The 17490-nt window shown below is 38.7% G+C and overlaps 2 protein-coding genes and 1 long non-coding RNA gene across 15 annotated transcripts in view; 1 reads left to right on the top strand and 2 right to left on the bottom strand.

Moving 5' to 3' along the window:
- Positions 1-17490, top strand: part of CASK (calcium/calmodulin dependent serine protein kinase) — a 350383-nt gene that overhangs the window by 199356 nt on the left and 133537 nt on the right. The window lies entirely within an intron of this gene.
- Positions 3912-8606, bottom strand: GPR34 (G protein-coupled receptor 34). The gene is given in 2 exon segments (XM_044235620.1): positions 3912-5163; positions 8472-8606. A coding segment is annotated over 1 exon segment (1173 nt). The 5' UTR covers positions 5085-5163; positions 8472-8606.
- Positions 8637-10225, bottom strand: LOC122897395. Its single transcript, XR_006382525.1, has 3 exons — positions 10138-10225; positions 9396-9493; positions 8637-8694 (listed from the first exon to the last, which is right to left on the bottom strand). It is a non-coding gene; the product is annotated as an uncharacterized LOC122897395 (long non-coding RNA).

A 17490-nucleotide genomic window follows, 5' to 3' on the forward strand; every position in this document is an offset into this window, starting at 1 on the left:
GTCTCTCTCTCTCTCTCTCTCTCTCTCACACACACACACACACACACACACACAAATAAATAAATAAAATCTTTTTTAAAAAACCTTAAAAATAGCCTGGTAATATGTTTCTGCAAAATCCAGGTTGCCTGCTAGGAGAACTCTATTTCATGCTGTTTTCTCTTGTGGGTAACTTTCAGTAAGGCTTTGCTTCAAAGAGTTGTAATTTTATTAGTTCTACTTTTATACTGCAGGACTGAAGAACCCATTTTAAAAAGAAGTTGAAAATAAAACCTTCTGGACTTGAATAAAATTTCCTTTTTCTAGTGACCTGATCAAAGAAGTTGAAAATAAAACCTTCTGGACTTGAACAAAATTTCTTTTTTCTAGTGATCTGATCTTAGAAAGTTAACCATCATCAAACCCAGCTCTGCTGGGTTTTCCAAAACGAACAGCAGTACTCAGCATTGGGTATCAGAGTCTGGCAGCCAGGCATTTTATTTTGCCCTTGTTTAGTTTTGCATATGTTAGATGCTATTTAGAAACTTGTTCTGAGTATCTTTTGCAAGGTGAGGATATATGTATACTCGGGAATTATCTTTTTCTGCATGCTTCTAGAACTAAACGTTGGATTGGGGGGATATAGGGACAAGTGTTTCCTGCTTGAAAACACTAATGCTTAGTAAGAAATTAAAGATTATATATAATAAATAGCTTTAAATTTTGTAAGTCAGTATCATGTTAAAAATTTACAAACATGGGGCACCTGGGTGGCTCAGTGGGTTAAGCCTCTGCCTTCAGCTCAGGTCATGATCCCAGGACCCTAGGATTGAGCCCCACATGGGGCTCTCTGCCCAGCAGGGTGCCTCCTTCTCCCTCCCCCCTCTGGCTAATTCTCTGCCTACTTGTGATCTCTCTCTGTCAAATAAATATATATGTAATCTAAAAAATTTACAAACACTTGCAGGATTCAGGTTACTCTAAGACTTTATTAGTGAAACTTCTGTCAATAAATAAAATCCATTATAAACTTAAGCTCAGATTGACTTTTATCAAAATTTATTTTACCACAATTATTATAACAAGAATTAACTCAGTGTGCTTTTTAATTTTTTTTTTTAAAGAATGCCATTGTGTGGGGCACCTCGGTGGCTCAGTCAATTAAGCATCTCTTTTTTTTTTTTTAAGATTTTATTTATTTATTTGTCAAAGAGAGAGAGGGTGGGAGAGCTGAAGCCAGGGGAGCAGCAGGCAGAAAAAGAAGCAGCCTCACCAGTGAGCAGGGAGCCTGACACAGGACTTGATCCCAGGACCCCAGGATCACGACCTGAGCTGAAGGCAGACACCCAGTCAGCTGAGCCATCCAGGCATCCCAAGCATCTGACTCTTGGATTTCCACTCATGTCATGATCTCATGATTGTGGGATCTGCCTGTGTCAGGGTCCATGCTCAGTAGGGAGTTTGCGTGAGAACTCTTTCCCTCTCCCTCTGCCCCTCCCCTTCCTCCCTCACATGCGCGCACGCACGCAATGTAATCTAACCATTCAAGCTGTTAACGTTTATAGTAGAGACACGTAGGGATATAAATTGTTTACCAACAATATAAAAAAATTTTTTTTTACCTTTGAGAACACAAGAGAAAATTAGTGTTGTCATATTTTAAGATTTTATTTATTCATTTGAGAGAGAGTGAGAGCATGAGAGGGGAGAAGGTCAGAGGGAGAAGCAGACTCCCTGTGGAGCAGGAAGCCCAATGTGGGACTCAATCCCGGGACTCCAGGATCATGACCTGAGCCAAAGGCAGTTGTTTAACCAACTGAGCTACCCGGGCACCCAGTATTGTCGTATTTTAAAACCATACAAACAGAAATGCTAAATTTCAGTTTGGTGGTATTTGCTAACATTGTCAGAGCAAAGTACTGTAAATTTTTTCTAAGCTGCTAATTTTTCTGCAAATTTCCATTTTTATTCTCAAATATTTCTTGTTTTTTTAAATATAATTCTGCTTTGACCTGTTCCTTATTCAGTCAGTCACGTGCACTCACTGATACACGGTTGCACAGTAATTATATACAAACCAAATCTCATTAAAATAAATTCAACCCTAACAAAATTCTTCATACTCTTTACCATTGATTCCCCAGCCACTGGCCCACCTGAAGTTTAAAGAATTATTCTAACTCTAAGAAATTCTCCTACTCTGTAACAAACATATGAGGGGATCCTTGGACTTTGTCATAACAGCTTTTACATATTTACCCAATGGCATTCTGGTTCTGTGTGTGACCAAAAAAACTGAATAAATGCTGGGCAAAATTTTAAAAGTAGTTGCCTTAATGATAGCTCCTGATTCTAACTGTACAATGTTCTGTGCAGCTATATTGAGATACATTGACTAGGGGAAAAAATACACCCACTTTTTCAGTTCTATTAAGCAACCCCCCCTTCCCTGTCTCACTAATCTGCTCATTTGTTCATTCATTCAATTATTCAACAGATACCTGTTGGCCACCTGTGTGCCTGGAAGCACACTAAGTTCCCAGGAGCCCTTGCTAAATAAGAACCCTTTTTCTTAGAGCTTACTCTCCATTTAATTTTGAGCATACATGAAGATTTCAGAATTTGCTCCCTTTAATTCTAATCTGTTAAGTTTTCTTTATTATAAAATATTACAAACACTCAGCAATATGCCAAAAATAATATAATAAATACCCAAGTACTATCACACAGGTTTAACCGACTTAACATTTTGCCATGTTTGCTTCAAATCTCTCCAGCTGTAACCATATAACTCAGAGTTGATTGTGTTATGCTGTGTATATTATGCACATTTTGTACCTTTATTGCATATCTATAGGTCCAGAAAGAATATGGTATTTTATGTGTTTTTGTATTATACATAAATGGTCTCATATGGTGTGTCTACCTTTTTGCAGTTGGGTTTTGGGGTATTTTTCTATTCAGCATTTTTCTGATAATTCTCCCATGTTGACACGTGCAGGTGTAGTTCATTTCATGAAAGCACTGTGTAATACTCCATTTTGTGAACAGTGTATTTCTCCATTCCTTTGCTGTTGGATACCCAACTCAGATCGTTTCAATTGTTTGATATCATGACCCAGCAGTTCACTGAGCATCATTATGTATAAGTTTTCTTGTAAACATGTTCAAGTGGTTCTGTCAGTTGTAAACCTAGTATCAGACATGGTAGACCATAGGCTGTGCCTATTTTCAATTTTACTCTATCACAACATGGTCCAAGATGGCTGAGTCACTTCTAAATCTGTTTTAAGTAAGGCGTAGGTTCAAATCCTGTTGCTAGGCTATCAAATTCTTAGCTCCTCTGTTGTTTGACTTTACTATACCATATTTAAATTATTTCTATTTGATCTAAACAGTGATAGATAATGGGTGACTTTATTTTTTATTAGAATTTTATTATTTCATCTGTTATAAAGGTTTAGGCATGAATGAATACAGTAGCAAATTATACAGGCTTTTTCAATGACAAAGAACATATATTTTCTGACATTCTTGTCAGTCTGCCAATCATTTAACTTACTTTTAAATGCACTTGAAATTAGTATTAAGTGCTTGAATGTGAGTAACTACGTTAGTGACTTGAGATACCGTGACATTTTAATTATTCTGTTGTTAAAACCATAAATTTCACTTAACTTTATAATCTGTGTTAAGAGTGTTAGCTTAATAGCCTATTTTGAAAAGACGTTACATACAGATTTAAAATCTAGTGATGAGTATAAGCTTTTCTTCCCTTGAAATAGTTTACAACTAAGCAAATGAAATATCACAAATAAGCAAAGAGCTTTGAACAGGTGTGAGCTTTGCAAACGCTAGAGCTTTGTTTCATAATTTTTAGTTCTGTAAGTAATTAAGAGGTTGTATTTTCTCATCCTTTTTATGTGTTTCCCTCAAGTGCTTTAAGCAGTAGACTGAATTTTAGCTGCGGCAGATGTATCATGCAGAGAGTATCCTGGCTTAAATTCTGAAGTGCTCTCACTCCTGCTCGCTTCCCCTTGAAATCGTCTAGAAAGAAGTTGGCACATTATTTTGCGGATGTTACTGGACATCAGGAAATACATGACTGGATCTAAGCAGCTATTGAAAGATGAGAAAACCAACATGATCTCATTGGTTTTGTGAATGATTTCCTTCCAATAGCAAGATGGGCTATTTAGCTGTGAAGATATATAGACAAATCGGAAGGCATGATAGGGAACAAAACATACAGTAAAAATGATAAGTACGATAAAGGAATTCCGGGCTGTTTTGGCATATTTACCAGAATTGGGAAATTTTGACCTCCTTTTGGAAATCCTTAGTAGATTCTTGCCGATCTTAATATATGAAAGGATTATTAGTAAGAAAATTAGCCAGAACATTACCACAAGAACGTAATTAAAAATTGCTTCTCCTTTGGCATTATGCTTCTCTCTGTAATGGAAACACACTGTGGAATTATGATTTCCTTTAAGGGTTACGGTAATCATAGCTAAAAATCCAGCAAGAGCAACTGTCCATACTGTACAGCAAACGTAAATACTTTGTTTGGTTGTTACCGCCCTTCGTTGTTGTACAGACCGATTAATTTTTATGTAGCGATCCAAACTGATAAATCCAAGCAAAATAATGCTAATGTACATGTTCATATAAAATAGTGTTCCCACAACCTTGCAAAGGATCACACCAAGTGTCCACTGGTTCCCGTTAATGTGATACATTATTCGGAAAGGCAGGCAGAAGATCAGTAAGAGATCTGCAATAGCTACATTCAGTAGGTAAATCTGTATGGAATTTCTTTTGCGGTGGATACCCAGAAATACATAGAGGGCAATTATGTTTCCAACCAGTCCCACGATGAAAATAACAGAGTAGGATATTGTTAACAGGCTGGAGAGTAGTTTCTCATCCATGGGACAGGTACCGTTTGGAGTAGCAGTAATACCAGGTTGATTAGGACTGCTTGGGTCTCCTGAGTGGTTCAGCCCTTGGATGCTATGACTGGCCGTAAAGCTGTCTTTCTGGGAGGAGGAAGGCCAGCTGCCAGTTGAAGCACTCATCGTCGTTACCATGTGACTTCTCATTGTCCGGTGTAGGGATCAAAAAGCAGAGGTGCTCAATGACATGTTCCTTGTGTGTAGCTTTTATGTCTTCAGATTTTTCCTGCAACAGAATGCAGCATCAAGTCATTTGTCATTTTAATAGCAGTCGCTTTAACTCAAAGCCCAAATAATCCATGACTGATTTTTAGACATGAGAAACTTTGACTATCTACGCTACGTATGTAGCAGCATTACCATCTCATAAAACAAGCAGTAAATGTAGGAGAGTCTTAGGGAATGTCCTGCTCTAACTTTTCCTATGGCTGCAGTATACGTTCAAGGTTTATTTCACTTTCCACAGGGAGTTTTTTATAGGAACAGAGACAGAGGTGAAGAGAAATGACAGCTCACATTGCTTAAAGATAAGGGACATCCCTAAGGTAGTTACAGCCATGAGTGAGCTGGGCCCACTGCTGACCGCTGCCCACCTTCTTGCCTTGACGCCTTCCCTTGGATATGGCGTTCATTCATTTTGACAAGGGTTACCACATAGCATAAGACAGATAAACTGTGGCAGTCTTCCATTCCAAGATATAAATAGGAAAGAGTCCTCAATCTCCTCCTTTGCAACCTAAGACTGAGTTGGGCGTATTAAAATCATTTGCCTGCGTGGCAAGCAGACCAAGAGAGCAGAGCACCTGCCTCCTTAGGCAGACTTGTAACACTGCAACAGGAGAGCAAAATAGCCAAACAAAACCAAGTCAGGTGGCAACAGCCACCAGTTGGGCCAGGCAGTCTCCTGACCTAGAAATCTAGAGTGATAGTGAGATGGAAAACAGGATGTACATTCCAGGATTTTGAAATAAGTAACTGCAGCTTACTGTGCCCTGTGTTAGGCGACTGTTGCTAGAACCTTGTAAGAGATCGAGTGTGGATTCCACTTGTTCGTGGCAACAGAGAATGTTAACAATGCTACCTGTTCTTGGCCTTTTCCTGGGCATTGATTGCTATGAAGAACTCAGCCTGGGAGGCCATCCTAAGGAGCAAGAAGACATGAAGAGAAGGTTCCAGGAGGTCTAATCCCCTTCCTTTCTTAGAGCGACTGCCCCATTTCTCTACAGCGGCATCTTAGCAGATGTAACATAAAGATGTTCAGAGCAAGGTTACCAAAATCAGACCTAACTCTGTGACGTTGGATCAAACCAATTAATCTTTTCTAAGCCTTCATTTTCTTATCTGTAGAAATACACAATGTGTATGAAGAACTTAACACTAGCACATAAAAGTACTCCATGAAAATTAGCTTTAAAAAAAAAAACACCTTTGGACTAATCTCCCTTTAGTAAATATTTCACACCTGGCTAAATACTACATGGAAAACAAAGGTGACCAAGACCACCTTCCTCTTGTCAGTAAACGTTTTTATAGGCATGTACATTCAGATTCTGAATGCTATCATGTAAAGTGCATTTGAATTACAGTAACTTCTTGATGTGGCATGATACACAGAGAAAAAACATTTGGAAGAACTTATCTTTTCTTAAAAGTCTGTCTATAATTTGATCGAGAAGAAACCATGCCATTGAGGGTAAAATTCCAGTTTAAAATATTGTCAAAGAGGGAAAATTAATTCCAGGGAAGAGGAACCAACTGGTAAAGAGGAAGTTATGTAATCCCTGGTGAGGGCCTGTCTGCAGAGTTCAGGTCTGTCCTGTGTCTCAACTGCAGGAAGACCGATGTCGGCGATGTTTATAGAAACTAACAGGCACGTTTCTAGTGATCTGAGATTCTAAAAAGAAAGGGCCATCTAGGAAGAATGGCGGGCTGCCAAAAAATGAAGCTGATAAATACGATCTGGATTACCAGGAAGAGGAAAAGGGTGCCTGAAGGAGGGATTTGCATTGCGTGGTTACATGGGGAGCTTGCAGAAGCTCAGGTAAAAACCTCTCATTGCCCCCCAGTGAAGAGGAACTTAATGGCAAGTGATAGGATTTTGAGAGGTCAGACAGCCAAAACAACTGTGAGAACTCCTCTGTAAGTAGTTCTTTGGTTTGGTTTGGGTTTTTTTCCTCCTCCCGTGCTGTATTTTAAACCCCATTAGGGTTCAGAACCAAGTCCTTTTCGTTTGCCTCTCAGCCCAATAAATATTATTGAATAAAAGAGGGAATTTAGTGGAAAAGTAGGTGAAGTTGTACATGAGGATCTCAAAATCAGCTGTTCAAGCACAGGAGGGGCTTGAGCTGCAGTAAGAAACGAAATTGCAATTGACTGTGGTTGCTGTGGCTGCAGCAAGAACCAACACCCTTCTTTGGCTGAATTCGTAGACACAGAGTGCCTTAGATGAAGACCATTACTACTAATCTGAGGGGTGTTACTGCCAGTCCCAAGCTGGGAGGACCTCTGGGCCTCACCTGGAATGCAGTGTTTCATCCCAACAGCACACGTGGAAACAGGCACAGAACGAAAGGGGAGAAAAGCCCAAATTATGTCATACGAGCAAGCTGAAGGAAACAAGCACCCAATTCTGGAGATGGGAACACTTTACAGAGCCACGGAGAAAAGAATTTCACCTTGTGATCTGTGTTTTCAGAAAGCAGAACAAGGACTACTGACTGGAAACTGCAGAGACAGATGTGGCTTCCTATTAAGGAAATGCTGTTTTAGAATGAAACAGGCTATCTTGGGAGGCAATAGGGGTCTCAGCCCCAGACATCTCGAGATAACCACTGATTGGGCGCTTTGTAGAAAAGACTCTCAGTGCCTCTCAGTCCCAGCTGCTTATTAGAATCCTTTTGAGGACTTTTTAAGGGTATCCATGCCTGGCTCCAACCCCAGATCTCCTGATTTAATTGGTCTGCAGTGGGCTCCAGGCAGTGGTTTCCTTTAAAAGCTCCTCAGAGGATTCTAATCTGCAGCCAGAATTGAACCCTTGAGCTAGATGGCTGGACCACTAACTAATATTTATTTAGCAGTTGCCATGTACTGGACAGTGTGTTAAGCACATTGATATTACTTCATTTGCATAATCCTCATTGTAACCTTGTGAGGTAGGTATTCCAAAAGAGGTAATGAGAGATCAAGAGGTTGCCAACTTCACCCGTGACCGTGCAGCTCTTAAATGGCATTACCAGAGCTGGAACTCAGATCTGCCTAGCTTTTAGGGTCCATGATCCTTTTCGCTAAACCTCACTCCTCCTAATCACATAGGATCAGCATTTTCTTTTTTAATGCTGAGTCCTGTCAGCAGTATCTAGACATGGTTCCTTTAACATTATCCACATTAATGAATTTTTAAAAGATTTTATTTTTAAGTAATCTACGTTCGATGTGAGGGCTCAAACTTACAACCTCGAGATCAAGAGTCACATGCTCTACCAACTGAGCCAGCCAGGTGCCCCTTACAACAGCAATTTTAAAAAGAGATTATACCTTCTAGCTTTACTTCTTTGGAAAAAGGTCTTACTCTTCTCATTTGCTCTGTCCATTTTAGTAAGTAAAGAAGTCCAGCATTTACAGTATCACAAATCATTCATCAGAATGTTCAGCAGATCTCCCAGAGCGTATCTTTTCAAACTTACTTCTAGGCCTGAAAGCCATCATCAAGATATTTCTACAAAGCACATATCCTGAAACCATTTGCTTCAGCTTCAATCTGCCAATAAAATAAATTAGTAATAGTTGGACAGGGTTGCCAATAGACCTTTCTGGTTTTGCTCTATTTGTAAGCTTAAAGAAAATAAAGCAAAAGCAATGCATTTGTTTTAAATAGTAACAGTGGCCATCATTTAGAGCCATGTATTAGATGGCTAGTGTCCAGTCATTTATTAACAAATTAACAGATTACATTCTGTCTTACACTTAATGGCTGATTTTCACCTCCTTTACAATGTGTCACTCACTCACTGTTCTTAAGGCCATTTATTGATGTTTTAAAAAATACTCATTTAAGAATGGCCAATGAGAACAAGAAACAAACCACTGTATTTGCACAGTGGACAAATTTCCCAGTGGGTGTTACTTGTGACTTGCGTGCTATATTGACATGGTCACAATGGTTTTCTGAGAGTAGATGGTAAAGTTTTTGTTTTGTTTTATTTTGTTTTGTTTTAAGGTTGTTACTTGATAAATCCTCATGCTTGTCCCCCTGTGTTAGTGTTGCATTGTACCCAGCACCACCACCCCCTGGCCAGTAGTTGCCAACTGGCTCATGTCCATAGACATATAGAAGCCTCAGCTTCTGTAGTGGAGGCCAGCGCCCAACACATTCTACTGTGGCCTCCAAAGAGTCCAAGGTTTTAAATGCATTCTGGGTATGTTTGTGAAAACATCATATTGCTATGTAAAAATACATACCTATTCGGCAGTAATGGCAATGGCAGCAACCTTTCACTGTAGGTTGACTTGCTGGCCACTGAGTCATTCAGGCCATGCTTCAAAGGTCACATTAATTGCTGCATACAGAATCACAATTGGAAGCATGTTACTGGAAATTAAATACTATTGCTAGTTCATTACGTTTTGTTATAAACTTAACTGTGTCTAAAAAAGCATTTGGAAGCATTTCAGTTGAAGTAACTACACATATTTTGCTTTTTCTTTTTTCTAATAGTCACCTCATTTACTTCAGAAACACCCAACTTAAAATTTAATTCATCTGGCAATTACCATAAAATAGTAACAATACAATAAAGCACAACTGGTGCAAATAGGGAAACAGCAAAACAATAAAGTTAGTAAGTGATCATTTATAATACATTGGAGATAAAGTTCATTGCATATGAAAATAACTCTTAATGGATTCAAGTGGCCCTGTAAGTCTTCATGGCAATATACAAAAGACAGCATAAGCAACATGACGATATTGATAATACGAGCTTCAGTACCCACAGTGACCTACAGTACTTCCAGTAACTAAGAGAACAGCCTCATTTTAAGTCAAATCAAGGCAGAGAGGTCTCATTCAAGCAGTTCTCAGGTCTCTTTAAGCAAAGCGCTGCTAGTCACCAAAAAGCAGGTTTCACTTTTAGTATTCAGACAATCAAATTTTAACTGAAATAATGGGTCATTTATAGAGTTGAAATCAAGGAGTACTCACAGGTCAGGCTCTCTTGCAGTAGAAGGAGCAGAACCCCAAGCTTCCCTAAACACAGAGACTTGTCTTTGTATGTCAGCTGGGCTCCTCCATCCGGTCGTGGTACAATTGGTTGAGGTTGCCTTTTTTTTTATATTTGCATGTGGTAACAAGGTTTTTTTTCCCCCTTTTCTTTCTTTCTTCAATATGCCATCCCTCCGATTTCTTGTGAAAATGTTCAGAAGCCCGCTAGCATGCAGCCATTGTATGTGTAAGCTCAGTCAACACTTAACCTTTAGAAAATCATTTCTATCTTTCATTTGAATACCTTTCACCTTCACGATTGTGGGAGGTTTTCCCTTGTCCCTCCCCCAAACAAAGAAGTTTTATAAATTGTAAGCAGAGTTATGCATTCTCTGTTTTTGCTAAGAAATGAGGCATAGTAAGCACTGAATATGTTTCTTTCAGGATTCATTTTAGAAATTAAGTTTTTCACATAAAATGGCTTTCCTGTATTGAATTGTACTAATATCAGTAACAGATTATTAGATATTAGATATTAGAATTATTTTATTCCTGAGGGGCTTTTTAAAGTTTTATTTGGCCTGTACATTATTTTAGTAGATTTTCATGGATCCCTTTAAGACCTTGGATTTATTTTCTAAAACAATGTTACAGTCTTAGGACTAGATGAAATTTGCGATTGTATTCTCCCCTCTTTATCACTACAATAAATTCTCCCAAGTAAACTGAAATCTCTGTTTTAAAGAAAATAATGAAGGGATTCTACAGTTTTTATTTTTAGTCCAGTATTTAATGACTGTCTGTCCATCTATGTAACTGCTGGCCCTGCAGTTTCATGGCATTTCCCCTTTTTCCTGGTCATCTGAAGTGAAAGATTAGTTTTTATCCTCCCCGTAATTGTTACCCTGCAGCTTTGTTTACCCTAAATGGTATTTAACTCACTAGGCTTTATCTAACATTCTCATTATTTCTGGGTGCATTCACTCTTCTGAACTCATATTCTCCAGAGCTTTTGGTTTGTTATGAATATGACACATAGGACAAAATATTTTAAAATTGCTAGAATGAAAATACTTCATAGCTCTTACTTCCCCTTAGAACTCCTGAGAAGGAAGAGGGTTACTGTGTTGGTCTGGCAGGAATTTTGTGTGTGCGCAGTGTTTAAAAGAAAGAAAGAAAAAGAAAAAAAACCGATAGTATTAAACTTGCTTTCTTAATGATTTTTGAACAGTTCAGTACTATTAAGTATATTCTTGTGCAGCAGATCTTTGGAACTTTTTCATCATGCAAAAGTGAAACTCTACACTCACTGAACACTGATTCCATTTCCCTACCCTTGGCAATTCCCTTCCTACTTGATATGATTTGGGCTATTGTAGATAATTCATTTGAGTGGAATCATATACTGTACTTCTCCCGCTGGCTTTTTTTGTTGTTGAGCATAATATCCTTAAGGTTCACCCCATGTTACAGCATGTGACATGACTTCCTTCTTTTTAAGGCCACACAATGTTTCACTGTATGTATATATATCATATATTCTTTCTCCATTCACCTGTCAATGGACATTTGGATTGCTTCCACCCCTAGGCTGTTGGGAATAATGCTGTGATAAATAAGGCTGTGCAAATATATTTTGGTGCTTGTGACAGAGTTTTTTTTTAATAACTAAATAGGTATTTATTAGCATTCTGTTTACTAAATCTAATATAAATGTTTTTTATGTTATACCAGCTATTTTTCTACACCTTAGCCTGCTTTTTGCAAAATACTAATTCTGCTTTAATCTTCAGTGCTCTGGTGACCCTACTGTGACCAGATTCGAGTATACATACAGTCCCCAACTTACAGTGGTTCAACTTACGATTTTTTGACTTTGCAATTATGCAGAAGCAATATGCATTCAGTAGAAACCTCACTTCAAATTTTGGTCTCTTCCCAGGCAAGCGATAGGTGGCCCAATCCTCTTTCGTATTGGCTGGACCCTGGCAGTGAGCCACAGCTCCCAGTCAGCCACAGCATCGTAAGCGTCAGCAACCAGTAGACGTTTAACCATTCTGTAGCTGTGCAATCATTCTCTTTTTCACTCTGGATATAGTAGCCAATAAATTACCTGATTTACTTAGTACTTTATTATAAAATACGCTTTGTGTCAGATGAGTTTGCCCACCTGGAGGCTAATGTAAGTATTCTGAGCATGTTTAAGGTAGGCTGGACTAAGCTGTGACATTCAGGAGGCTTGATGTATTAACTGCATTTTCAACTTACAGAATTTTCAACTTATGATGAATTTATCAGGGTATAACCCCATTGTAAGTTCAGGAAGATCTGTAATCTTTCTCTGGTTCTTCCCTTACATGAGCTTTTTCCTATTCATTCTGAGCTTTCTACGTTCTGTCTCTCATTCTTTGCTCATTCTCATCTATCCTCTTCCTCCTTTGTTGGTATCTTAGCTCATTTATATAAAGATGGAAGTAGAAAAGCATAAATAAATGGATACGTTTGTCTGGCACCATCCATTACTGATATCACCATCCTCTCTCCATCTAAATCCCAATCCTGGTTAAATTCAGCTCATCACCTACTCCACACTGGAACCCTGCTGGCTGAAATGAGGACTACTAGGTAACACCCAATTGTGTTGATCATTCTCACTTAGCATTCATGACCACAAACCTCAAGTGAGCCTCAGCGCTGCCAGCAGTCCTGCTATATTTCCTTAGTCTGTTGGTTCTCAAAGCATAGCTCCCATGATCAACATCACTCAAGAGCTTGTTGGAAATGCATGTTCTTGACCTTATCCCAGACCTTATAATCAGAAACTTGGGGGGGTGGAAGCCAGCAAATCCATGTGATTCTGAGGCTGAAGTTTGAGAACCACTGCCTTAGTCAGTCCATTGTCCCATTCTTTGAAAATATTTTTCCACACCTTCACACTGCTCAAGTTGCCAACAACCCCTTCTCCTTCCTCACTCCCGCCTGAAGATCACTTTTATTTCAATGTAAATAGAAAACAGAAGTACTCAGAAGAGAACTTCCTCATACTCCTACATCCCCATCTGCTTGCATCTACAGGTGCTCCAGGACCCTGCCTTCCTCAGTGTCGCTGGGGCCAACCCCTCTCCCCACCTACACACTATATCCTATCCCTTCTTTCTCCCGAGTCCTGTTTTCCTCTCCACGGGGTCTTTCCCATTGGCACACAAGTGTCTCTCTCTCTCTCTCAAAGACAAAACAAAAACCTCCCTGAAAATCTCTAGATGCTGCTGTGGACTCCCCAATCATACTGTTACCTGAAACTTTTGAATATCTGTATGTATTTTCTTATTTTCATAAAAGATAACAAACACTGGAAGGATAAACCAAAAAACAATACAAATACTTACAAAAGAGGAAGGTGAGAATAAGGGGAAGGAGAAGGTACAAAAGCTAGACCTCTCCGAATGACATTTGTTTACAGTGTAGAATTTGGAATTATGTACATGTTTTATTTTTTTAAAATTTTATTTATTTATTTGAGGCAGAGCATGAGTAGGGGGGGGTAGGGGCAGAGGGAGAGGGACAAGCGGACTCTCTGCTGAGCAGGGAGCCCGATGTGAAGCTCAATCCCAGGACCCCGAGATCATGACCTGAGCCGAAGGCAGACACTTGACTGACTGAGCCACCCAGGCACCCATGTACATGTTTTATATAATCCAAACACCAAGAGTCAAAATCTAATTCAAACAAATTGGCCTCATTGGGTAACAAACTGAAAGCATAACCACAAAGTGAATTCTTTTAAATGACTTTAGTGTGGGTTTTGGGGTGCCTGGGCGGCTCTGTCGGTCAAAACGTTGAACTCTTGATTTCACCTCAGGTCATGATCTCAGGTTTGTGAGACGAAGTCCCACATTGGACTCCACACTCAGCATGGAGTCCACTTGAGAGTATTTCCCTCTCCCTCTACCCCTCCCCCCACTCATGCTTTTTCTCTCTCTCTTAAATAAATAAATAAAATCTTTTTAAAAATAAGGTGGGGTTGTTGTTTTATTTCTCCTTTTTTTTTTTACATATTTTAGACTTAGAGAAAAGTTCCGATAGTAATACAAAGAATTCCCATCGCCTTTCACTCAGATTCCCCATGTTAACATTTTTCTACGTTGGTTTTATCTTTCTCAGTTTTTCACTCTTCTCTCTTTGTCCATCTATATAGTTCCTAAAAATAAGGAATTCTCTAAATAGCCACAGTAAAATGATCAAAATCGGGAAATTTATGTAATCTACAGACCTTGTCCCAATTTCATCAAGAGTCCTAATAATATCCTTTATAGCAAAAATAAAAACAAGATTATATATCGCATTTTAGCTGTTCAGTTTTTTCTGTCTCTTTTGATCCTTTTCATCTGAAACAGTATTTGAAGAATATGGGCAAGGGCCCAGTACTCTCTAGAATGCCCTTCAGTTTGGGTTGGTCTGATGTTTCCTCACGATTCGATGCAGTTATGTCCTTTGACACAAATACCACAGAGTGTTTCTGAGTGCTTGTCAGTGAAGGAAGCACGAGCTCTTAATTAGTCCCACTATTAGCAGTAGTAACTTTGATAGGAGTGTCTGCCAGGTTGCTTCTCTGGAAAATTACTATTTTACCTTTTGTAGTTAATAAATATCCTCTGGGGAGTTACTCTGAGATTATTCAAATATCCTGTCACTCTTCAGACTTTTACCCACTAGTAACTACCTTTTGATGGTTCTCACTTGAATCCGTTATCATGATGATAACTGCCAAATGACGATTTCTAGTGCCAGAATTTCTTTTACATTGATTAATTGGTTTTATACTTACATGAAATTTTCTCTCTCTCTCTGTTTATTTACTTATTTATATCAGCACAGACTCATGAATTCTTACTTCATTCAATAGCAAAACAGTAATTTGACTGGACATCCTGGTTAGGATATATCATAAGAACAAAAAGAACCACAAAAAAAATCTTAAACAGCGTACGGTGGTTTTGTTGTTACTGGTAATGTAGGTACTTTTATACACACACCCCTAGGGGATAAAGCAAATGAGTAATTATCTTAATGTCATTAGGTACCAATATTACTTGACAAAATCAAAGAAGTCAAGTAAAAACTCTATTTTAAAAAAACTATATATTACTATGAATTGATATTTCTCCTTCTAAAAAATACACTTTTTTTTTTAGCTCTGTCCACTGAAAAGTCAAAGCAGGGATGACCCAGTAATGATAACATACCTAATGAATAATTGTGAATTTAAATACTGTTTCCCACTAAACAGAAATGAGAGTGCATGGAGAAATGGTTTGTTCCAGATCTGGGGCAAGAAATGCACAAGACAAACCTCGGACATCTTCTGCCTAAAAGCAAGGAACTTCGCAGATGTTTAGAGTCTTACAAAAGGGCATGAGAGCTGACTTAAAGGAGCTCCTGCTGGCTAGAAAATGGGATAATTTGAGCATCAAAATGAATTATGGCTATAATTGGTTAAATGTATCAAACATATACAAACCTATAAATTCACAATAGTACCCAAAAAATCCTTCATTGATCACCTTTGGAGGTTACCTGGCAACCAACTTATTCTAGAAATCGTTCATGGCGGCTTTATTCATAATAACCCCAAACTAGACACAGCCCAAATGTCTCTCAATAGGAGAATGGACAAACTGTGATATATTCATACAGGGAATATTTACTCAGCAATAAAAGAAATGAACCACTGATCACAACAAAATGGATGAATCTCAGAAACAGGCTGAGTGAGAGAACCCTTACATAAAAGAGTACATACTATATGGCTTTGTGTATATGCAGTTCTAGTATAAGCAAAACAAACTTATTTTTTTCAGAATAATCAAATAAAAGAATAGTCATTTGCACTGGGGGTGTGGCAGCAGAGATTGAGTGGTAAGAGGGCAAGGGAGGTTTCTGGGATGATAACATCTTGATAGGGATACAGGTTACACATTCTATGCTAACTGTCAAAATTCTCCAGTGGTACTCTTAAGATTTATGCATTTCACAGCATGTAAATTTTACCTTAAACATAATTTTAAATATTAAACTCAAGGGACACCTGGATGGCTCAGTTGGTTAAGCATCTGACTCTTTTTTTTTTTTTTTTTTTTGACAGAGATCACAAGTAGGCAGAGAGGCAGGCTCCCTGCCAAGCAGAGAATCCGATGCAGGGCTCGATCCCAGGACCCTGGGATCATGACCTGAGTCAAAGGCAGAGGCTTTAACCCACTGAGCCACCCAGACGCCCAAGCATCTGACTCTTGATTTTTGACTCTTGATTTTGGCTCAGGTCATGATTTCAGGGTCATGAGATCGGGCCCCACATTAGACTCCACACTTCGAGTGTGGAGTCTGCTTAAGATTCTCTCTCTGCCCCTCCGTCCCCACCCAACATGTGCACTTGCTCTTTAAAAAAAAAATATTAAACTCTAATGACATGTGCTGAATTAGAGTGAAAAGATGGACTGATGGTTGGATAGGGGAATGAATAGATAGATAGTTGATAAAACAAGATGGTCTTTAGCTTCCAGGTGTTTGAGTTCCTTCGGAACTTTTCCTTGTGATTGAGCTTCAGTTTCAAAGCATTGTGATCTGAGAATGTGCAGGGAATCATCTCAGTCTTTTGGTATCGGTTGAGTCCTGATTTGTGACCCAGTATGTGGTCTATTCTGGAGAAGGTTCCGTGTGCACTTGAGAAGAATGAGTATTCTGTTGTTTTAGGGTGCAATGTTCTGTATATATCTATGAGGTCCATCTGGTCCAATGTGTCATTCAATACTCTTGTTTCTTTATTGATTTTCTGCTTCGATGATCTGTCTAATTCTGAAAGAGGAGTGTTAAGATCTCCTACGATTAGTGTATTCATATCAATATGACTCTTTATCTTAACAGTTTTCTTAAGTAATTGGCTGCTCCCATATTGGGAGCATAGATATTTACAATTGTTAGGTCATCTTGGTGGATAGTCCCTTTAAGGATTATGTAGTGTCCTTCTGTATCTCGGACTACAGTCTTTAGTTTGAAGTCCAATTTATCTGATATGAGAATCGCTACCCCAGCCTTCTTTTGAGTCCCATTGGCATGAAAGATGCTTCTCCATCCCTTCACTTTCAGTCTGCATGTATCTTTAGGTTCAAAATGGGTCTCTTGTAGACAACATATGGATGGGTCCTGTCGTTTTATCCAATCTGCAACCCTGTGCCGTTTTATGGGTACATTTAGGCCATTCACATTGAGAGTGATTATTGATAGATACGTTTTTATTGACATCGAGTTACCTTTGAAGTCTTTCTTTCTGTAGACTGTCTCTATATTTCTGTTCAATGC

Source organism: Neovison vison, chromosome X (assembly GCF_020171115.1).
Source record: "Neovison vison isolate M4711 chromosome X, ASM_NN_V1, whole genome shotgun sequence".
In the NCBI taxonomy this organism is placed as follows: domain Eukaryota; kingdom Metazoa; phylum Chordata; class Mammalia; order Carnivora; family Mustelidae; genus Neogale; species Neogale vison.